Source organism: Salvelinus namaycush, chromosome 21 (assembly GCF_016432855.1).
Source record: "Salvelinus namaycush isolate Seneca chromosome 21, SaNama_1.0, whole genome shotgun sequence".
NCBI classification, from domain to species: Eukaryota; Metazoa; Chordata; class Actinopteri; order Salmoniformes; family Salmonidae; genus Salvelinus; species Salvelinus namaycush.
In genome coordinates, this window is record NC_052327.1 from 38,654,279 (window position 1) to 38,678,622 (window position 24,344).

A 24,344-nucleotide genomic window follows, 5' to 3' on the forward strand; every position below is an offset into this window, starting at 1 on the left:
CTCATCCCTGCCATGGTCTGTGCACCATCACTGCAAACACCAATGCAGTTCTCCCACTTTAGCCCATTCTCAGTCAGGAAGCAGTACAGCATTTTGAATAGCTCTTCAGCTGTGGCTCTGTCTCTGACATATTTACAAAAAAGTAGATCCTTTGTCATGTCAAAACGTACATAAGCGATAAACAAACGGTCTTTGTTGCTGTCAGTTGCTTCATCAAACTGTAAGGCAAAACGTTTGTCTTTGAGTATCTACCAGCTGTTCTTTAAGATCGTTAGCAATGTCATTTATACGTCTGGCGACAGTGTCATTGGACAGAGGGATAGTTTTTATTTTTGCAGCACTTGCGTCATCCAGCATGACAGAGACCTCCTCTGCTATGGAGTGTTCTTTTTTGCACTGAGCAATTTGGTATGCCACCTTATATGATGCTAACAGTGCTCGCTGGTTTACTGAAGTAGCATTCACAAAGCGGGGCGTTTGTTGGCAATATTCGGCACGTTTTCGCTGAAAAAACTCAAGCGGCTTATCAGCGTGATTGGGGTGTAATGTCTAAGTGACGCCTTAATTTATTTGGCTTCATGCTGTCCGCTGCCAACATTTTTAGACACAGTAAACATACCGGTCTTTCCTCGTCTCCCACCGTAGTCACTGTGAAGCCAAGCGCTACATATTTCCTTGTCTTAGCTTTCGGGAGAGTTACATTTGTCTCATTATCTCCGTCTCTCTCCGCCTTTCTTTTCATCCCTGTTAAATATTTTTCCATGGTGTCTCTTAAGGGTTTGTTATCTGCACTTCATGTCTCCTGCTCTGTGCTGTGTGCTCTTGTTCGGTGCAAAAAAAACCTACTCCCTGCGGCAAAAAAAAGCATGTTCCCCGGGGTCCCCTGAGCCCCCCCCCAGGGGGCGCGCCCCACTATTTGAGAAGGACTGCTTTAGCGTAATCGATTTGATAACACCCAGTGAAATTGCAGCGTTAACGGCGAAAGCAGACCATGCGATTATCTGAGGACAGTGCCCAGCATACCAACAACTGAAAATCATATTTCAACCAGGCAGGTGCTACACAAAAGTCAGAAATAACGATATAATTCATGCCTTACCTTTGAAGATCTTCTTATGTTGGCACTCCAAAATGTCCCATAAACATCACAAATTGTCCTTTTTGTTCAATAAATTGCTTCTTTATATCCCCAAAATGTCCATTTATTTGGCTCGTTTGATTCAGAAAAACACCGGTTCCAACTCGCCCAACATGCCTACAAAGTATCTAATAAGTTACCTGTAAACTTGGTCCAACCATTTCAAACAACGTTCCTAATCCAAAATTATGTATCCTAAATGTAAATAATCGATAAAATTTAAGACGGGAAATACTGTGCTCAATACCGGACGAAAACAAAGTGAAGCACATTCCAAATAGCGCGCACCAAAACATTAGAGGGCAGCTGGAGTGACACATGAAAATAACAGAGCTACATCTTCATTTCTCAAAGGAAAAACATCAACCAATTTCTAACGACTGTTGACATCTAGTGGAAGCCATAGGAACTGCAAGCATATTTCTATTTAAAGGGATTGCCATAGAAAACTAATGGAAAACAGATTGAGCGCAATTCCCCCCCCCCCCCCACCCCCCCCCCCCGGATGGATTGTGCTCGGGGTTCCGCCTGCCAAATCAGTTCTGTTATACTCAGACATTATTCAAACAGTTTCAGAAACTTCAGAGGGTTTTCTATCCAAATCTACTAATAATATGCATATCCTAGCTTCTGGGCCTGAGTAGCAGGCAGTTTACTTTGAGCACGCTTTTCATCTAGGTGTGAAAATACTGCCCCCTAGCCCAAAGAGGTTTTAAGACACTAACAGCTTACAGATGGTAGGCAATTAATGTCAGTTATGAAAACTTAGGATACTAGAAGCCGTTCTACTGAAAAATGCCCCGGGTCCTTGCTCATCTGCGTGAACGTGCCTTAGGCATGCTGCAAGAAGGCAAGAGGACTGCTGATGTGGCCAGGGCAATAAATTGCAATGTCCGTACTGTGAGACTTCTAAGACAGCTCTACAGGGAGACAGGACGGACAGCTGATCGTCCTCGCAGTGGCAGACCATGTGTAACAACACCTGCACAGGATCAGTACATCGGAACATCACACCTGCGGGACAGGTACAGGGTGGCAACAACAACTGCCCGAGTTACACCAGCAACGCACAATCCCTCCATCAGTGCTCAGACTGTCCGCAATAGGCTGAGAGAGGCTGGACTGAGGGCTTATAGGTCTGTTGTAAGGCAGGTCCTCACTAGACATCACCGCCAACAATGTCGCCTATGGGCACAAACCCACCGTCACTGACGAGTCGTGGTTTTGTCTCGCCAGGGGTAATGGTCAGATTCGTGTTTATCGTCGAAGGAATGAGCGTTACACCGAGGCCTGTACTCTGGAGCGGGATCGATGTGGAGGGTCCGTCATGGTCTGCGGCGGTGTGTCACAGCATCATCGGACTGAGCTTGTCATTGCAAGCAATGTCAACGCTGTGCGTTTCAGGGAAGACATCCTCCCTCATGTGGTACCCTTTCTGTAGGCTCATCCTGACATGACCCTCCAGCAATGCCACCAGCCATACTGCTCTCTGTGTGATTTTCTGCAAGACAGGGATGTCGGTGTTCTGCTATGGCCAGCGAAGTGCCCGGATCTCAATTCCATTGAGCACGTCTGGGACCTGTTGGATCGGAGGGTGAGGGCTAGGGCCATTCCCCCCAGAAATGTCCGGGAACTTGCAGGTGCCTTGGTGGAAGAGTGGGGTAACATCTCACAGCAAGAACTGGCAAATCTGGTGCAGTCCATGAGGAGGAGATGCACTGCAGTACTTAATGCAGCTGGTGGCCACACCAGATACTGACTGTTACTTTTGATTTTGATCCCCCCTTTGTTCAGGGACATATTCTTCCATTTCTGTTAGCCACGTGTGTCGAACTTGTTCAGTTTTTGTCTCAGTTTACACATGTTAAGTTTGCTGAAAATAAACTCAGTTGACAGTGAGAAGACGTTCCTTTTTTTGGTGAGTTTAGTACCCTGTATATTAGTACATAGTAAGGATGGTTATCTGCGGTTTCGTTCTGATTTTGAGAAAAACAATGCCGTTACTAAGTCAGACTCAGGTGTGGACCATGTTGGCGCTGCTAAGTACGTTACAAAGTTCGATCTGAGGAGATATTTATTTAACTATTGGTGGGTCCCTCTAGCTGAGTGTGCCAATGAGCTGTCTGCTTTTGTCACTCCTGATTGTTTGTTTTTCTACCTTCGTCTCCCGTTCAGGTTACGAAATGCTGGGACTCTTTTGGTCTCTGTACCTGTGCTAGCTTCTCCAGATCTCCGTAGTTCATTTGCTTTGTACACCGGTGCCAGCGATGCGCTCCTATCTGGTGTGACCACCATTTGCCTCATGCAGTTTGACATTGGTGGGAACTGGAACACACTGTCGTACACGTCGATCCAGAGCATCCAAAACATGCTCAATGGTTGATGTGAGTATGCAGGCCATGGAAGAAATGTGCCACTTTCAGCTTCCAGGAATTTTGTACAGATCCTTGTGACATGGGGCCGTGCATTATCATGTTGGAACATGAGGTGATGGTGGCGGATGAATGGCACGACAATGGGCCTCAGGATCTCGTCATGGTATCTCTGTGCATTCAAATTGCCATCGAAAAAATGCAATATTTTCGTTGTCCATAGCTTATGCCTGCCCATACCATAACCCCACCGCCACCATGGGGCACTCTCTTCACAACGTTGACATCAGCAAACCGCTCGCCCACATGACACCATACAACGTTGTCAACAATCTGCCCAGTCCAGTTGAAACCGGGTTTCATCTGTGAAGAGCACACTAATCCAGCATGCCAGTGGCCATCGAAGGTGAGAAATTGGCCCACTGAAGTTGGTTTACGATGTCAAACTGAAATCAGGTCAAGACTCTGGTGAGAGCGACGAACACGCAGATGAGCTTCCCTGAGACTTTTTCTGACAATTTCTGCAGTAATTCTTTGGTTGTGCAAACCCAGTTTCATCAGCTGTCCGGGTGTCATCAGCTGTGTCAGACGATCCCGCAGGTGAAGAAGCTGGATGTGGATGTCCTGTGATGGCGTGGTTTAAATGTGGTCTGTGGTTGTGAGGAGGTTGGACACACTGCCAAAATTAACATTGGAAGAAGCTTATGGTAGAGAAAGTAACTATGCTCAACTGACAATGAATGACTTCCGCCAGAACGCAAAGTGTTTGCATCTGGTGGACATGAGGAGCTAGTTTAAAAGCGAAGCGCATGTATATCAAGGGGTGTGCTTGTAGGCTCCGACAGTTCTGTCAGTGTCACAACTGTTTATCCTTAATCGTGTAGTGTGGCTGGTGTTATGAGCCGATCCCGTTAACCTCTAATTCCTCCCAATCCCGGATCCGGGAGCACCCCCATCAGTAAAAAAGCTGACTAGCATAGCCTAGCATAGCGTCACAAGTAAATACTAGCATCTAAATATCATTAAATCACAAGTCCAAGACACCAGATGAAAGATACACATCTTGTGAATCCAGCCATCATTTCTGATTTTTAAAATGTTTTACAGGGAAGACACTATGTAAATCTATTAGCTAACCACGTTAGCAAAAGACACCACTTTTTTTACTCCACCATTTTTTTACTGCATCAGTAGCTATCATAAATTCGACCAAATAAAGATATAAATAGCCACTAACCAAGAAACAACTTCATCAGATGACAGTCTGATAACATATTTATTGTATAGCATATGTTTTGTTAGAAAAATGTGCATATTTCAGGTATAAATCATAGTTTACCATTGCAGCCACCATCACAACTCTCACCAAAGCGACTAGAATAACTACAGAGAGCAACGTGAATTACCTAAATACTCATCATAAAACATTTCTGAAAAATACACAGTGTACAGCAAATGAAAGACAAACATCTTGTGAATCCAGCCAATATTTCAGATTTTTAAAGTGTTTTACAGCAAACACAATATAGCATTATATTAGCTTACCACAATAGCCAGAAACACAACACCATTTACCAGCAGCAAAGGTTAGCGATCGTAACCAGCAAGCAAAAGATATATAATTTGACTAACCTTCATAAACTTCTTCAGATGACAGTCCTGTAACATCATATTACACAATGCATATAGGGTTTGTTCGAAAATGTGCATATGTAGCGGCACAAATCGTGGTTATACAATGTGAGTAGTGGCCAAACTTCAAGCAATCTGTTCGGCGCCATCTTGGAGAGGCACATAATCTAATCGATAAATATTCATAATATTGACTAAAAAATACAGGTTGGACAGCAAATGAAAGATACATTAGTTCTTAGTGCTACCGCTGTGTTAGATTTTTTAAATTAACGTTACTGCGCATACAGCGTGCGCTAAAGCGAGACCGCACCGAAATTCATGGCGGAATTATTGTTTAACATTTGTCAACATAAATACGAATTAACAGCATAAAGACTTCTTACTATTTGACGAGCTTCCATCAGAATCTTGGGCAAGGTGTCCTTTCTCCAGAACAATCGTCTTTTGGTTGAAAGATGTCCTCTTCTCCTGTAGAAATAGCAGCTAACGCTAGCCATGTGCCGGAGAGGTGTCCAACTAGCGATAGCGCGTGACAAAGAAATTCCAGAAAATCGCAATAAACTGATATAAACTGCTATAAGTCGGTTTAAATTAACTACCTTATGAAGTTAAGACAAAAATCAAATTAAATCAGAGCCGGAGATATAGAACTGCTAAAACGAAAGCTTTTCAGGACGCCATTGTGATGTCCCTCCTGCGCCAGGCGCCCCGTTGAAAAGAACGGACCTTCCGTTCCAAGAGCTTTTATAGTGCCCCAGATGGTGCAATCCACTCCATTCAAATTCTCACTGCTTACTGACATCTAGAGGAAGGCGTATGCAGTGCATGTAGCCCCATAGCTTACATGGGAATTTATAAACTGACCCTAGAACAGAGACCTCAATTTCAGAAATCTCACTCCTTGACAGGAAGTGTGCTGCAGAATGAGTTCTGTTTCACTCAGAGAAATAATTCAAACGGTTTTAGAAACTAGAGAGTGTTTTCTATCCAATAGTAATAATAATAATATGCATATTGTACGAGCAAGAATTGAGTACGAGGCAGTTTAATTTGGGAACGAATTTTTACAAAGTCGTAATGGCGCCCCCCTATTGACAAGAAGTTTTAATAACTATAAAACGTTTTATTTTTTTATTTTTATTAATCAGTATATTTTCTCAAATGTGGCATCTCCGATAAATGCACTACGATTTTTGTAAATGGTCACATCGCGCATTGTCACATGTAATAATCGTAAAAGACTGAATCTAATGTACAGTGTGGGAAGGTCTTTACTCTCCCCAAATCCTTACCCCAACTATTAGGTGGGGTGTGCCTTGTAATAACTAAAGGAAAGGGTTGCACAGATTTAAACAGAAGCATAGTAGTTCATGGCCAATAGCTCCCATGCCAAAGTTTGTCCTTCCCACCAAGTTTAGAAGATCAATGGCACAGAGGGCGAGCAAGAGTTGCTCAACTTTATGTAGTAGGCGTTGTTTATGAGTTGTACAGACCTGCATGCAGTTAGTGACATGAAAATAATGGAATTCAAAAGTTGCCGTCAGTTCCTTCACAATATTTGTTTTACTGAATTGGTCATTTATGTGCTTTTCAATACATGAATTGGGAATGAACTCGAATTTAACCCATCACTGTCATTACTGTCTACCTCAACAACCTCTCGCCTATTTACTTAACCCCCTTACCCAACCATTTTGCCCCATTCAATTGAGTTGCACCGGTGACCAGACAGGCCTTAGAAAAATAGAATAGAACAGAAAAACAGGATAGAAAAGTAACAAAGACAACATTCTGCTGCTCTGGTAAAGGGAGTGGTAATGTTACACAGCTCAGTGCTCCCTCAAACTGCTTCTCATCTTCCTCATGGTGTTCTCCTTCAGCTGAGTGCAGCCTGACAATCCTTTGAAAGGGCCCATTTCACTCATAGGTAAAAAGAAGCCCCTGGCCGACCAATGCAATCACGTTATCTTGATCTGGAATCTCTCACAACGGACCATTTGTTTTTCATTTGATGTACTGAAGGTCCCCTTCATGATCAACACTGACAAAGAGACCGTTGTGAGCCTCTCAGTGTCTGTCTTTCTGAATGTGTAGACACAGATTCAGCACAAATACACTGAACTATCTCAACATAGTGAACATATTTAGATAGAACTGCATTTGTATGACATCCTAAATATGGAACTGAGTCAACCTCAGCCGGACCACTTTCAGCAAAGCAAAAATATTTTGCAACATACATCTGTTTCTTATTGGACAAGTCCAGGTAGTACCTCAAGGCGTTGACAAATGTTTTCTCAACATGCTCTCTTCATGGTGGAGGATCTCCTACCCCAGCTGCTCCTGTGCAAAGAAAACGTGCAGTTCCATGTGCTCGCATAAGGTGGCAGTCAGCATTCACATTTCTGTTAGAGGCCCCTGTACTGCAAGAGCCACTGCAAGCCACCTCTGTGGTTTCCCTCCATGATTTATGCCTAGCAGGGCATAAAATGACCGTTTTGGTCCACCAGCCACTGTAGCAGGTAGATGGAAAGAAGAAAATTGTGCCAGCAACAAAAAAATTATTGCTGCTAAAATTACACCAATAAAACACAAAGAAACCGAAGCATGCTTTGTAAGGTTTCTAAAACAATAAATGTTTTACTATACTGAACTAAAATATAACCAAATAATAAAAAGTAACACAATAAAATAACAATAACGAGCCTATATACAGGGGGTACCGAGTCAGTGTGCGGGGGTACAGGTTAGTCTAGGTCATTTGTACATGTAGGTAGGGGTGAAGTGACTATGCATAGATAATAAACAGCGAGTAGCAGCAGTGTAAAAAAACAAATGGAGGGGGGTGGGGTCAATGTAAATTGTCCGATGATCATTTGATTAATTGTTCCGCAGTCTTATGGCTTGGGGGTAGAAGCTGTTAAGGAGCCTTTTGGACAATTAAAGGCCACTCTAAAATGTGCAATTTTGTCACGACGCACTGTGTCAAGTTGTTAGGGAGTGTGCAGTTGGCATGCTGACTGCAGCAATGTCCACCAGAGATGTTGCCAGAGATCAACATTTTCTCTACCATAAGCCGCCTCCGACGTTTTTGAGAATTTGTCAGTACGTTCAACTGATCTCACAACTGCAGACCACGTGTTTGGCGTTGTGTGGGCAAGCGCTTTGCTGTTGTGAACAGAGGGCCCCATGGTGGGGTTATAGTATGGGCAGGCATAAACTACAGACAACGAACACAATTGCATTTTATCTATGGCAATTTGAATGCACAGAAATATCGTTACGAGATCCTGAGGCCCATTTCTTTTTAATGTACTGTATCTGTGCATCTGATTTTCCAGTCATGTGAAATCCATAGATTAGGGCGTAATGAATTTATTTCCATTGACTGACGGATTTCCTCATATGAAGTGTAACTCAGTAAAATCTTTGAAATTATTGCATGTTGCGTTTTTATACACTGCTCAAAAAAATAAAGGGAACACTTAAACAACACAATGTAACTCCAAGTCAATCACACTTCTGTGAAATCAAACTGTCCACTTAGGAAGCAACACTGATTGACAATAAATTTCACATGCTGTTGTGCAAATGGAATAGACAAAAGGTGGAAATTATAGGCAATTAGCAAGACACCCCCAATAAAGGAGTGGTTCTGCAGGTGGTGACCACAGACCACTTCTCAGTTCCTATGCTTCCTGGCTGATATTTTGGTCACTTTTGAATGCTGGCGGTGCTTTCACTCTAGTGGTAGCATGAGACGGAGTCTACAACCCATACAAGTGGCTCAGGTAGTGCAGCTCATCCAGGATGGCACATCAATGCGAGCTGTGGCAAGAAGGTTTGCTGTGTCTCAGCGTAGTGTCCAGAGCATGGAGGCGCTACCAGGAGACAGGCCAGTACATCATGAGACGTGGAGGAGGCCGTAGAAGGGCAACAACCCAGCAGCAGGAACGCTACCTCCGCCTTTGTGCAAGGAGGTGCAGGAGGAGCACTGCCAGAGCCCTGCAAAATGACCTCCAGCAGGCCACAAATGTGCATGTGTCTGCTCAAAGGGTCAGAAACAGACTCCATGAGGGTGGTATTAGGGCCCGACATCCGCAGGTGGGGGTTGTGCTTACAGCCCAACACCGTGCAGGACGTTTGGCATTTGCCAGAGAACACCAAGATTGGCAAATTCGCCACTGGCGCCCTGTGCTCTTCACAGATGAAAGCAGGTTCACACTGAGCACATGTGACAGACGTGACAGAGTCTGGAGACGCCGTGGAGAACGTTCTGCTGCCTGCAACATCCTCCAGCATGACCGGTTTGGCGGTGGGTCAGTCATGGTGTGGGGTGGCATTTCTTTGTGGGGCCGCACAGCCCTCCATGTGCTCGCCAGAGGTAGCCTGACTGCCATTAGGTACCGAGATGAGATCCTCAGACCCCTTGTGAGACCATATGCTGGTGCGGTTGGCCCTGGGTTCCTCCTAATGCAAGACAATGCTAGACCTCATGTGGCTGGAGTGTGTCAGCAGTTCCTGCAAGAGGAAGGCATTGATGCTATGGACTGGCCCGCCCGTTCCCCAGACCTGAATCCAATTGAGCACATCTGGGACATCATGTCTCGCTCCATCCACCAACGCCACGTTGCACCACAGACTGTCCAGGAGTTGGCGTATGCTTTAGTCCAGGTCTGGGAGGAGATCCCTCAGGAGACCATCCGCCACCTCATCAGGAGCATGCCCAGGCGTTGTAGGGAGGTCATACAGGCACGTGGAGGCCACACACACTACTGAGCCTCATTTTGACTTGTTTTAAGGACATTACATCAAAGTTGGATCAGCCTGTAGTGTGGTTTTCCACTTTAATTTTGAGTGTGACTCCAAATCCAGACCTCCATGGGTTGATAAATTTGATTTACATTGATCATTTTTGTGTGATTTTGTTGTCAGCACATTCAACTATGTAAAGAAAAAAGTATTTAAGAATATTTCATTCATTCAGATCTAGGATGTGTTATTTTAGTGTTCCCTTTATTTTTTTGAGCAGTGTATTTTGCTTCAGTATAAATAGCCAAGAGACACAAGGACAAAGTCTCACTTCAGTAGACTTTAGTTTCAAGTAAATTAGACCAACTTTTATGCCTGTCCGCAGCGCTTCTAAAAATCTTTCTTTCACTTAGTTCTTCAAGAGCACACAGCCCTCAGCCAGGGAGTGTTGCAGCGTGAGGTGGGGTTGGCTATATAGGATTTGTTCTTTGATTTTGTGCTATGTAATTTATTAACTATGAAACAAAATGGCAGAAATACTTTGAAAACAGCTACTGCAACATTTATTCAGACAGCTTGACCTTTTCCACATTTTGTTACGTAGCCTTATTCTCAAATAGATTAAATGAACATTTTCCCTCATCAATCTACACACAATACCCAATAATGACAAAGCCGAAACAGGTTTTTAGAAATATTTGCAAATGTGTAAAAAGTACCTAACTATTCAGACCCTTTGCTAAGAGACTTGAAATTGATCTCCGGTCCATCCTGTTTCCGTTGATCATCTTTGAGATGTTTGTACAACATTGGAGTCCACCAGTGGTAAATCCAATTGATTGGACATGATTTGGAAAGGCACACACCTGTCTATATAAGGTCCCACAGTTGACAGTGCATGTCAGAGCAAAAACAAAGCCATGAGGTCGAAGGAATTGTCCGTAGAGCTCCGAGACAGGATTGTGTTGAGGCACAGATCTGGGGAAGGGTACCAAAACATTTCTGCAGCATGGAAGGTTCTAGAGGTCGACCGATTAATCGGAGTGGCTGCAGTACATAGAAGTATATATTTTTAAACCTGCATATTTAGCAAAAAGAAATCCAGTTTAGCAGGCAATATTAACTAGGTGAAATTGTGTCACTTCTCTTGCGTTCATTGCAACAGAGTCAGGGTATATGCAACAGTTTGGGCCGCCTGGCTCTTTGCGAACTAATTTGCCAGAATTTTACGTAATTATGACATAACATTGAAGGTTGTGCAATGTAACAGGAATATTTAGACGTATGGATGCTACCCGTTAGATAAAATACGTAACGATTCCGTATTTCACTGAAAGAATAAATGTTTTTTTTTCGAGATGATAATTTCCAGATTCGACCATATTAATGACCTAAGGCTCATATTTCTGTGTGTTATTATGTTGTAATTAAGTCTATGATTTGATAGAGCAGTCTGACTGAGTGATGTTAGGCACCAGCAGGCTCGTAAGCATTCATTCAAACACCACTTTCGTGCGTTTTGCCAGCAGCTCTTCACTGTTTATGACTTCAAGCCTATCAACTCCTGAGATTAGGGAGATTAGGCTGGTGTAACCGATGTGAAATGGCTAGCTAGTTAGCGGGGTGCGTGCTAATAGCGTTTCAAACGTCACTCGCTCTGAGACTTGGAGTATTTGTTCCCCTTGCTCTGGATGGGTAACGCTGCTTCGAGGGTGGCTGTTGTCGATGTGTTCCTGTTTCAAGCCCAGGTAGGAGCGAGTAGAGGGATGGAAGCTATACTGTTACATTGGCAATACTAAAGTGCCTATAAGAACATCCAATAGTCAAAGGTATATGAAATTCAAATCGTATATAGAGAGATAGTCCTATAATTCCTGTAATAACTACAACCTAAAACTTCTTACCTGGGAATATTGAAGACTCATGTTAAAAGGAACCACCAGCTTTCATATGTTCTGAGCAAGGAACTTAAACGTTAGCTTTCTTACATGGCACATATTGCATTTTTACTTTCTTCTCCAACACTTTGTTTTTGCCTTATTTAAACCAAATTGAACATGTTTCATTATTTATTTGAGGCTAAATTGATTTTATTTATGTATTATATTAAGTTAAAATAAGTGTTCATTCAGTATTGTTGTAATTGTCATTATTACAAATATATGTAAAAAATCGTCCGATTTAATCGGTATCGGCTTTTTTGGTCCTCCAATAATCGGTATCGGCGTTGAAAAATCATAATCAGTCGACCTCTAGAAGGTTCCCAAGAACACAGTGGCCTCCATCATTCTTAAATGGAGTACGTTTGGAACCACCAAGACTCTTCCTAGCGCTGGCTACCCGGGGAAACTGCGCAATCGGGAGAGAAGGGCCTTAGTCAGGGAGGTGACCAAGAATCCGATGGTCACTCTTACAGAGTTCCTCTGTGGAGATGTGAGAACCTTCCAGAAGGACAACCATCTCTGCAGCACTCCACCAATCAGGCCTTTATGGTAGTGGCCAGACGAAAGCCACTCCTCAGTAAGAGGCACGTGACAGCCCGCTTTGAGTTTGCCAATAGGCACCTAAAGGAATCTAATGAAACCAAGATGGAACTCTGAATGCCAAGTGTCACGTCTGGAGGAAACCTGACCCCATCCCTATGGTGAAGCATGGTGCTGGCAGCACTCAGGACCTCAGACTGTGGTGAAGGTTCACTTTCCAACAGGACAACAATCTTAAGCACACAGCCATGACAACGCAGGAGTGGCTTCGGGACAAGTCTCTGAATGTCCTCGAGTGGCCCAGCCAGACCCCGGACTTGAACCCGCTCGAACATCTCTGTAGAGACCTGAAATTAGCTGTGCAGCGATGCTCCCTATCCAACCTGACAGAGCTTGACAGGATCTGTAGAGAAGAATGGGAGAAACTCCCCAAATACAGGTGTGCCAAGCTTGTAGCGTCATACCCAAGAAGACTCGAGGCTGTAATCACTGCCAAAGGTGCTTCAACAAAGTACTGAGTAAAGGGTCTGAATGCTTATGTAGATGTCATATTTCCATTTTTGTATTTATAATAAATTTGCACAATTCTAAACTTGTTTTTGCTTTGTCATAATGGGGTATTGAGTGTAGATTTATGAGGGGGGGGACGATTTTAATACATTTTAGAATAAGGATGTAACGTAACAAAATGTAAATGGGGCTGAATACTTTCCGAATGCACTGTAAATGTGATCATACTTGACTATTTGTATTCACAAATGCCAGTGAAATGCTCTCACTGTGGAGCCTTGACCACCCAACGTGGCTAGTGAAATGGACATCTTACCTGCCAATGCAGAACAGACTATGGGAGGTGCACAGTACTACACAGAGCCATGACTACATGGAACTCTATTCCACATTAGGTAACTGTTGCAAGCAGTATAGTCAGGTAAAAATACACCTTATGGAACAGCAGGGACTGTGAAGAGACACACACAAAGGTACAGACACACGCATACATTGTAATATTGTTGTGTGTTGGTATTATACATTTTGTATTGTAGATATGTAGTGGTGTAATAATGTTATGGTGTACTGTTTTATATGTAAGTGCTTTAATGTGTTTGGACCCCAGGAAGAGTAGCTGCTGCTAATGGGGATCCCTAATAAATACAAATGCCAAAATCTACCTGCATTTGGCGGGTGTTGATTTTAGGCTCTGGTGCCTAGGCTAGGTGCCGGACATCTTTTTGATTGTTTTCACAGCCTGGAATCTGCTGCGATCTCATTCACACAGCTTGTGGTTTTCACAGTTAGGTGGACGGAGAATCAGGTTGCAGAAGATTCCAGGCATACCTGGGAGACATGTTGAGAGGTGTGAACTTCCATAGAGACCGAGGAGGAAGTGTTTTAAAGGTTGTTGATTGATTAGAATGATTCATGAGAAAACAATATATTTTTCCTGGAAATGTTGACATTGAATGTTTTCTTTTAACTTTGTACCTCTGACTGTACATTTTGTGCTCTCCGAGATCCTTGGGACATCCTTAACCTACCCTAACCATTTTACATTTTGTTGGGGTAGGGACGTCCAAAGGGTCCCTGATACCATGGACCGACAGGTGATGGGTGTCATGGAGTGCGGACCTCCTCGATTGATTGGTGAGAGAATAACCTATTTGTGCCAGAAATGTTGACTTAACTTTTTTACTTTTGGTCCCTCTTACAGGTGACGGGTGTCGTAGGAAGAGCGGAGCTCCTGTCCTCCATCTTCCTCCTGGCTGCGTTCCTGGCCTACACCAAATCTAATGGAGCCGACCAATCCATCGGTGAAACTACTTTTACTGTAGACCTCCACCAATACTGTCTCACACACACACACACGCACACACATGCACACACAGGTTTCAGAGGAAAACAGGACAATGAGATGCATGCTCCTACTTGCTAGTCTGTTATTCAGTGGGTCTACTGTACCCCTCCCCCTGTTGGTTGCAAGCCTTCAGAGAACAACAAGACAACAAGAACCATGCCCTGACTCGTTATGGCACCCTCATCATAGGCGGTTGGGGTAGTATTCATCGCCAAGTCTCGCTTTGCACCGCACACCTTAGACCGCTGGAACTATTCGGAATGTCAGATGAACCGTTTCAAATGGATAGAGGAACTTATTACAGGCTTTGTGTAGGCGGCCGTGTTGATAGATAAAGGCTTAATGTTGTGAAAGATTACATTTGAAGATGCAATTCATTTCCATTGAATCATGATAGGGTTTGATTTCTGAAAGATTACAGTTCTCATGAGGACAACTGTCAGAATGGGGAAGTTAAGTGTCTGAAAGAATGTGTCAATTGGTTTAAGGAAAATAAGGTAGATATCAACTCAAGGAATGATTTGAGGGCACCAAGGTTATTTTAATGAACTAAAACTTAAGCGAATCATAAAAACAATTTAGTAAACTGAAATAAAATAATAAACAAACCTGTTATAAAAACTAAAAATGTAGTGAAACTATTCTTTGACTCCAAAACTAAAATGTAAACAATCCAGAATTATGTTCAGTTTTATTTTTTTATGGGGGTAAAAATCTAATGGGGTTTTCAAGCTTCTGAATCTGGCAGGTCACATTGAGATTGACTTCATAATTTATAGATAGACTCAGCTAGACGACATTGCCACAAGCAGCAACGGAGATATTGGGCACATTTTGAAGGGTAAGGCTAAAGCAACAAACTAGACGAAAGTCTAGGACTGAAGTCAAGGGAGATGCAACAGCTGAAAGTCAGCCACTGGTTTTCCAACAGCATATATCCACTGTACACACAAATCGGGTCAAATTGGTTCCTGTGTCATTTGTCTTTCGTCACATTCACGAGTCAAACAAAATCACCCTAATGATTGGTTGACAATAGAGACTCCCACAATGCAGACGATGGCTGCAGGATGAAGTTGGTGATGAGGCGGAGCTTAGAAAATGGTAAATTATCTGCATTTCTAGTGTTAAACAGTTAAATCTGTCAAGTGAATTTGCGTGCAAGGAACGAAAACTTGAGGAATTAACTCCCATTTCAACAGGCCTCAAATGTCAAAACAAAACATGTACTCTCCACATACGTGAATGAGAAACTGAAAGAATTGTCCATTTGTGTAATACACATTTTCCACTCATCACACCACATCAATGTATATTCCGGTGGCCTATAGTCCATGTTCATAACACGCAGATACTGTAGATACACATTTTCCTCCACAAACAATTTACAAAGCCTCATTCAAACAGCCAGGTGTGTTTACACTGTTTTACAAGTACGGTTGCCAAGTGAGAGTATATTATTGGAAACTTTCAAAGTTGACCAATAAACTACCAGATTTGTGGTATCTTTCAAGCATTTTATATAGTCTCACAAGACATCTAGTGGCCCTTTTGGGCACATCAGATTATTACAGGTATCTGTAATCAATCAAATCAAGTTTATTTTATATAGCCCTTCGTACATCAGCTAATATCTCGAAGTGCTGTACAGAAACCCAGCCTAAAACCCCAAACAGCAAGCAATGCAGGTGTAGAAGCACGGTGGCTAGGAAAAACTCCCTAGAAAGGCCAAAACCTAGGAAGAAACCTAGAGAGGAACCAGGCTATGAGGGGTGGCCAGTCCTCTTCTGGCTGTGCCGGGTGGAGATTATAACAGAACATGGCCAAGATGTTCAAATGTTCATAAATGACAAGCATGGTCAAATAATAATCAGGAATAAATGTCAGTTGGCTTTTCATAGCCGATCATTAAGAGTTGAAAGCAGCAGGTCTGGGACAGGTAGGGGTTCCATAACCGCACTCAGAACAGTTGAAACGAACAGCAGCAAGGCCAGGTGGACTGGGGACAGCAAGGAGTCATCATGCCCGGTAGTCCTGAGGCATGGTCCTAGGGCTCAGGTTCTCCGAGAGAGAGAGAAAGAAAGAATTAGAGAGAGCATACTTAAATTCACACAGGACACTGGATAAGACAGGAGAAGTACTCCAGATATAACCAACTGACCCTAGCCCCCCGACACAAACTACTGCAGCATAAATACTGGAGGCTGAGACAGGAGGGGTCAGGAGACACTGTCGCCCCATCCGATGATACCCCCGGACAGGGCCAAACAGGAAGGATATAACCCCACCCACTTTGCCAAAGCACAGCCCCCGCACCACTAGAGGGATATCTTCAACCACCAATTTACCATCCTGAGACTAGGCCGAGTATATCCCACAAAGATCTCCACCACAGCACAAACCAAGGGGGGGCGCCAACCCAGACAGGAAGATCACGTCAGTAACTCAACCCACTCAAGTGACGCACCCCTCCTAGGGACGGCATGAAAGAGCACCAGTAAGCCAGTGACTCAGCCCCTGTAATAGGGTTAGAGGCAGAGAATCCCAGTGGAGAGAGGGGAACCGGCCAGGCAGAGACAGCAAGGGCGGTTCGTTGCTCCAGAGCCTTTCCGTTCACCTTCACACTCCTGGGCCAGACTACACTCAATCATATGACCTACTGAAGAGATAAGTCTTCAGTAAAGACTTAAAGGTTGAGACCGAGTCTGCGTCTCTCACATGGGTAGGCAGACCGTTCCATAAAAATGGAGATCTATAGGAGAAAGCCCTGCCTCCAGCTGTTTGCTTAGAAATTCTAGGGACAATTAGGAGGCCTGCGTCTTGTGACCGTAGCGTACGTATAGGTATGTACGGCAGGACCAACTCGGAAAGATAGGTAGGAGCAAGCCCATGTAACGCTTTATAGGTTACCAGTAAAACCTTGAAATCAGCCCTTGCCTTAACAGGAAGCCAGTGTAGGGAAGCTAGCACTGGAGTAATATGATCAAATTTCTTGGTTCTAGTCAGGATTCTAGCAGCCGTATTTAGCACTAACTGAAGTTTATTTAGTGCTTTATCCGGGTAGCTGGAAAGTAGAGCATTGCAGTAGTCTAACCTAGAAGTAACAAATGCATGGATAAATTTTTCTGCATAATTTTTGGACAGAAAATTTCTGATTTTTGCAATGTTACGTAGATGGAAAAAAGCTGTCCTTGAAACAGTCTTGATATGTTCGTCAAAAGAGAGATCAGGGTCAAGAGTAACGCCGAGGTCCTTCAGTTTTATTTGAGACGACTTTACAACCATCAAGATTAATTGTCAGATTTAACAGAAGATCTCTTTGTTTCTTGGGACCTAGAACAAGCATCTCTGTTTTGTCCGAGTTTAAAAGTAGAACGTTTTCAGCCATCCACTTCCTTATGTCTGAAACACAGGCTTCTAGCGAGGGCAATTTTGGGGCTTCACCATGTTTCATTGAAATGTACAGCTGTGTGTCATCCGCATAGCAGTGAAAGTTAACATTATGTTTTCGAATAACATCCCCAAGAGGTAAAATATATAGTGAAAACAATAGTGGTCCTAAAACGGAACCTTGAGGAACACCGAAATGTACAGTTGATTTGTCAGAGGACAAACCATTCACAGAGACAAACTGATATCTTTCCGACAGATAAGATCTAAACCAGGCCAGAACTTGTCCGTGTAGACCAATTTGGGTTTCCAGTCTCTCCAAAAGAATGTGGTGATCGATGGTGTCAAAGGCAGCACTAAGGTCAAGTAGCACGAGGACAGATGCAGAGCCTCGGTCTGACGCCATTAAAATGTCATTTACCATCTTCACAAGTGCAGTCTCAGTGCTATGATGGGGTCTAAAACCAGACTGAAGCATTTCGTATACATTGTTTGTCTTCAGGAAGGCAGTGAGTTGCTGTGCAACAGCTTTTTCTAAAATTTGAGAGGAATGGAAGATTCGATATAGGCCGATAGTTTTTTATATTTTCCGGGTCAAGGTTTGGCTTTTTCAAGAGAGGCTTTATTACTGCCACTTTTAGTGAGTTTGGTACACATCCGGTGGATAGAGAGCCGTTTATTATGTTCAACATAGGAGGGTCAAGCATATGAAGCAGCTCTTTCAGTAGTTTAGTTGGAATAGGGTCCAGTATGCCGCTTGAAGGTTTAGAGGCCATGATTATATTCATCATTGTGTCAAGAGATATAGTACTAAAACACTTAAGTGTCTCTCCCGATCCCAGGCCCTGGCAGAGCTGTGCAGATCCAGGACAGCTAAGCCCTGGAGGAATACGCAGATTTAAAGAGGGGTCCGTAATTTGCTTTCTAATGATCATGATCTTTTCCTCAAAGAAGTTCATGAATTTATTACTGCTGAAGTGAAAGCCATCCTCTCTTGGGGAATGCTGCTTTTTAGTTAGCTTTGCAACAGTATCAATTTTTTTTTGGATTGTTCTTATTTTCCTCAATTAAGTTGGAAAAGTAGGATGATCGAGCAGCAGTGAGGGCTCTTCGATACTGCACGGTACTGTCTTTCCAAGCTAGTCGGAAGACTTCCAGTTTGGTGTGGCGCCATTTCCGTTCCAATTTTCTGGAAGCTTGCTTTAGAGCTCGGGTATTTTCTGTATACCAGGGAGCTAGTTTCTTATGACAAATGTTTTTCGTTTTTAGGGGTGCAACTGCATCTAGGGTATTGCGCAAGGTTAAATTGAGTTCCTCAGTTAGGTGGTTAACTGATTTTTGTCCTCTGACGTCCTTGGGTAGGCAGAAGGAGTCTGGAAGGGCATCAAGGAATTTTTGTGTTGTCTGAGAATTTATAGCACGACTTTTGATGCTCCTTGGTTGGGGTCTGAGCAGATTATTTGTTGCGATTGCAAACGTAATAAAATGGTGGTCCGATAGTCCAGGATTATGAGGAAAAACATTAAGATCTACAACATTTATTCCATGGGACAAAACTAGGTCCAGAGTATGACTGTGGCAGTGAGTAGGTCCAGAGACATGTTGGACAAAACCCACTGAGTCGATGATGGCTCCGAAAGACTTTTGGAGTGGGTCTGTGGACTTCTCCATATGAATATTAAAATCATCAAAAATTAGAATATGATCTGCTATGACTACAAGGTCCGATAGGAATTCAGGGAACTCAGAGAGGAACGCTGTATATGGCCCAGGAGGCCTGTAAACAGTAGCTATAAAAAGTGATTGAGTAGGCTGCATAGATTTCATGACTAGAAGCTCAAAAGACGAAAACGTCATTTTTTTTTTTGTAAATTGAAATTTGCTATCGTAAATGTTAGCAACACCTCCGCCTTTGCGGGATGCACGGGGGATATGGTCACTAGTGTAACCAGGAGGTGAGGCCTCATTTAACACAGTAAATTCATCAGGCTTAAGCCATGTTTCAGTCAGGCCAATCACATCAAGATTATGATCAGTGATTAGTTCATTGACTATAACTGCCTTTGAAGTGAGGGATCTAACATTAAGTAACCCTATTTTGAGATGTGAGGTATCACGATCTCTTTCAATAATGGCAGGAATGGAGGAGGTCTTTATCCTAATGAGATTGCTAAGGCGAACACCGCCATGTTTAGTTTTGCCCAACCTAGGTCGAGGCACAGACACAGTCTCAATGGGGATGGCTGAGCTGACTACACTGACTATGCTAGTGGCAGACTCCACTAAGCTGGCAGGTTGGCTAACAGCCTGCTGCCTGGCCTGCACCCTATTTCATTGTGGAGCTAGAGGAGTTAGAGCCCTGTCTATGTTGGTAGATAAGATGAGAGCACCCCTCCAGCTAGGATGGAGTCCGTCACTCCTCAGCAGGTCAGGCTTGGTCCTGTTTGTGGGTGAGTCCCAGAAAGAGGGCCAATTATCTACAAATTCTATCTTTTGGGAGGGGCAGAAAACAGTTTTCAACCAGCGATTGAGTTGTGAGACTCTGCTGTAGAGCTCGTCACTCCCCCTAACTGGGAGGGGGCCAGAGACAATTACTCGATGCCGACATCTTTCTAGCTGATTTACACGCTGAAGCTATGTTGCGCTTGGTGACCTCTGACTGTTTCATCCTAACATCGTTGGTGCCGACGTGGATAACAATATCTCTATACTCTCTACACTCGCCAGTTTTAGCTTTAGCCAGCAACATCTTCAGATTAGCCTTAACGTCGGTAGCCCTGCCCCCTGGTAAACAGTGTATGATCGCTGGGTGTAATCATCTCTGGCCCTCTGTGTGGACATGAAAAATATATGAAATAATTATAAAAGCTGTAAAACATAATCCTAAATATAAACCAATTTACTGAATACTGTTTGGTGTTTAATGAGTTTCAGCATGGAATATTAAAACTTTTTTGTTGTTGTACACACTTACATATTGACATAGTAAATTATATATTTGTTAATGTTTTGGCGTGAAACTGGTGGCAGTTATGAAAAGTCAATGGGTACTTTCCTCCAGGTGGTGAAGGGAGAAGAGTTGTGAAAAGTCGGTTTCTTTAGGATATTTTTATCATAAATCTTCAATAATGTTTCAACCGGACAATTCCTTTGTCTTTAGAAATGAAAATGAACGCAGCTCGCTCTTACGGATGCGTGCTTGACTTAGCTCAAGGCATTCTATCAGACCACTTAGTCAAACAGCTCTTATTCGCTCCCACTTCATAGTTGAAGCCTGAAACATGTTTCTAAAGACTGTTGACATCTAGTGGAAGCCTTAGGAAGTGCAATATGACCCCATTTACACTGTATATTCGAAAGGCAAGGACTTGAAAAACTACATACCTCAGATTTCCCACTTCCTGGTTGGATTTTTCTCAGGTTTTCGCCTGCCATATGAGTTCTGTTATACTCACAGACATCATTCAAACAGTTTTAGAAACTTCAGTGTTTTCTATCCAAATCTACTAATAGTATGCATATATTAGCTTCTGGGCCTGAGTAGCAGGCAGTTTACTCTGGGCACGTTTTTCATCCGAAAGTGAAAATGTTGCCCCCTATCCCAAACAGGTTTTAAGGTCTGGGGAGTTTCTTGGCCATGGACCCAAAATATTGATGTTTTGTTCCCCGAGCCACTTAGTTATCACTTTTGCCTTATGGCAAGGTGCTCCATTATGCTGGAAGAGGCATTGTTCATCACCAAACTGTTCCTGCATGGTTGGGAGAAGTTGCTCTCGAAGGATGTGTTGGTACCATTCTTTATTCGTGGCTGTGTTCTTAGGCAAAATTGTGAGTAAGCCCACTCCCTTGGTTGAGAAGCAACCCCACACATGAATGGTCTCAGGATGCTTTACTGTTGGCATGACACAGGACTGATGGTAGCGCTCACCTTGTCTTCTCCAGACAAGCTTTTTTTTCCGGATGCCCCAAACAATCTGAAAGGGGATTCATCAGAGAAATGACTTTACCCCAGTCCTCAGCAGTCCAATCCCTGTACCTTTTGCAGAATATCAGTCTGTCCCTGATGTTTTTCCTGGAGAGAAGTGGCTTCTTTGCTGCCCTTGACACCGGGCCATCCTCCAAAAGTCTTTACCTCACTGTGCGTGCAGATGCACTCACACCTGCCTGCTGCCATTCCTGAGCAAGCTCTGTACTGGTGGTGCCCCAATCCGGCAGCTGAATCAACTTTAGGAGACGGTCCTGGCGCTTGCTGGACTTTCTTGGGCAACCTGAAGCCTTCTTCACAACAATTGAACCGCTCTCCTTGAAGTTCTTGATGATCCGATAAATGGTTGATTCAGATGCAATCTTACTGGCAGTAATATCCTTGCCTGGGAAGCCCTTTTTGTGCAAAGCAATGATGACGGCATGTGTTTCCTTGCAGGTAACCATGGTTGACAGAGGAAGAACAATGATTCCAAGCACCACCCTCCTTTTGAAGCTTCCAGTCTGTTATTCAAACTCAATCAGCATGACAGAGTGATCTCCAGCCTTGTCCTCGTCAACACTCACACCTGTGTTAACGAGAGAATCAATGACATGATGTCAGCTGGTCCTTTAGTGGCAGGGCTGAAATGCAGTGGAATTTTGGGGGGGGGGGATTCAGGTCATTTGCATGGTGAAGAGGGACTTTGCAATTCATCTAATCACTCGTCATAACATTCCGGAGTATATGTAAATTGCCATCATACAAACTGAGGCAGCAGACTTTGTGAAAATTCATATTTGTGTCATTCTCAAAACTTTTGGCCACGACTGTACAGATGAACGTGGTACCTACAGGCGTTTCAAAATTGCTCCCAAGGATGAACCAGACTTGTGGAGGTCTACAATTATTTTATTTCTGGGGTCTTGGCTGATTTCTTTTGATTTTCCCATGATGTCAAGCAAAGAGGCACTGAGTTTGAAGGTAGGCCTTGAAATACATCCACAGGTGCACCTCCAATTGACTCAAATTATGTCAATTAGGCTATCAGAAGCTTCTAAAGCCATGACGTAATTTTCTGGAATTTTCCAAGCTGTTTAAAGGTACAGTCAACTTAGTGTATGTAAATTTCTGACCCACTGGAATTGTGATACACTGAATTATAAGTGACATGTCAAGTACAAAGTAGATGTCCTAACCGACTTGCTTTAACTATAGTTTGTTAACAAGAAATTTGTGGAGTGGTTGAAAAACCTAAGTGTATGTAAACTTCCGACTTCAACTGTGTGTGTATATATACGTGTGTGTGTGTGTGTGTGTGTGTATATATATATATATATATATATATATATATATATACACACATACACACACACACAGCATAAAAAGAAACGTCCTCTCACTGTCAACTGCGTTTATTTTCACCAAACTTATTGTGGGAAGCTTGTGGAAGGCTACCTGAAACGTTTGACCCAAGTTACTTCTTATGGCTGCAATCCCGGTAACGGGATCGATATGACAACAGCCAGTGAACGTGCAGGGCGCCAAATTCAACAGAAGTCTCATAATTAAAATTCCTCAAACATACATGTGTTTTATACCATTTTAAAGGTAATCTTGTTGTTAATCCCACCAAAGTGTCCGATTTCAAATAGGCTTTTCAGCGAAAGCACCACAAACGATTGTTAGGTCACCACCAACTCACAGAAAAATTCTGCCATTTTTCCAGCCAAAGAGAGGAGTGACAAAAAGCACAAATAGAGATAAGATTAATCACTAACCTTTTGATGATCTTCAACAGATGACACTCATAGGACTTCATGTTACACAATACATATATGTCTTGTTCGATTAAGTTCATATTTATATCCAAAAACCTCCGTTTACATTGGCGCCATGTTCAGAAATGCCTCCAAAATATCCGGAGAAATTGCAGAGAGCCACGTCAAATAACAGAAATACTCATTATCTTTGATGAAAGATACATGTTTTACATAGAATTAAAGATACACTTGTTCTTAATGCAACCGCTGTGTCAGCTTTCAAAAAGCTTTACGGCAAAACACAATATTCAATAATCTGAAAACAGAGTTCAGCCACAAAAGCAAGCCATACAGTTACCCGCAAAATTGTGCAGTCAACAAAACTCATAAAAAGCATTATAAATCTTCACTTTGCTGATCTTCATCGGAATGCACTCCCACTTCCACAAGAAATGTTCGTCTTTTTTCAGTTATGTCCATCATTTATGTCCAAATAGCTATTTTTGTAACGTGTTTGGTAAACAAATCCAACGTCAGGGAAGCGCGTTCACAAAAACCTGACGAAATGTCCAAAAGTTCCGTAAGAGTCCGTAGAAACATGTCAAACGATGTATTGAATCAATCTTTAGAATGTTTTTAACATAAATCTTGAATAACGTTCCAACCGGAGAATTACATTGACTTCAGATGAGCGATGGAACAGAGCTCCCTCTCATGTGGTCAAAGAAGCATGGTCAAAGAATGGTTAGGTCATGGCAGACCTGACTAATTCCCCTCTCATTCGGCCCCCCTTCACAGTAGAGGCATCAGACAAGGTTCTACAGACTGTTGACATCTAGTGGAAGCTCATCCATATCTCGCTGTGATTTCAATGGGATCTTGGTTGAAAATCGACCAGCTTCAGAATTTCCACTTCCTGTTTGGATTTATTCTCAGGTTTTTGCCTGCCATATGAGTTCTGTTATACTCACAGACATAATTCAAACAGTTTT

The 24,344-nt window shown here is 43.0% G+C and overlaps 1 protein-coding gene across 1 annotated transcript in view; it reads left to right on the forward strand.

Annotated features, from left to right (window-relative positions):
- Positions 1-24,344, forward strand: part of tmtc3 (transmembrane O-mannosyltransferase targeting cadherins 3) — a 142,829-nt gene that overhangs the window by 21,151 nt on the left and 97,334 nt on the right. Inside the window, exon 4 of the mRNA XM_039017674.1 lies at positions 14,092-14,191. Within this exon, the coding sequence (XP_038873602.1) occupies positions 14,092-14,191 (100 nt within the window). The remainder of the gene's footprint in view (positions 1-14,091; positions 14,192-24,344) is intronic.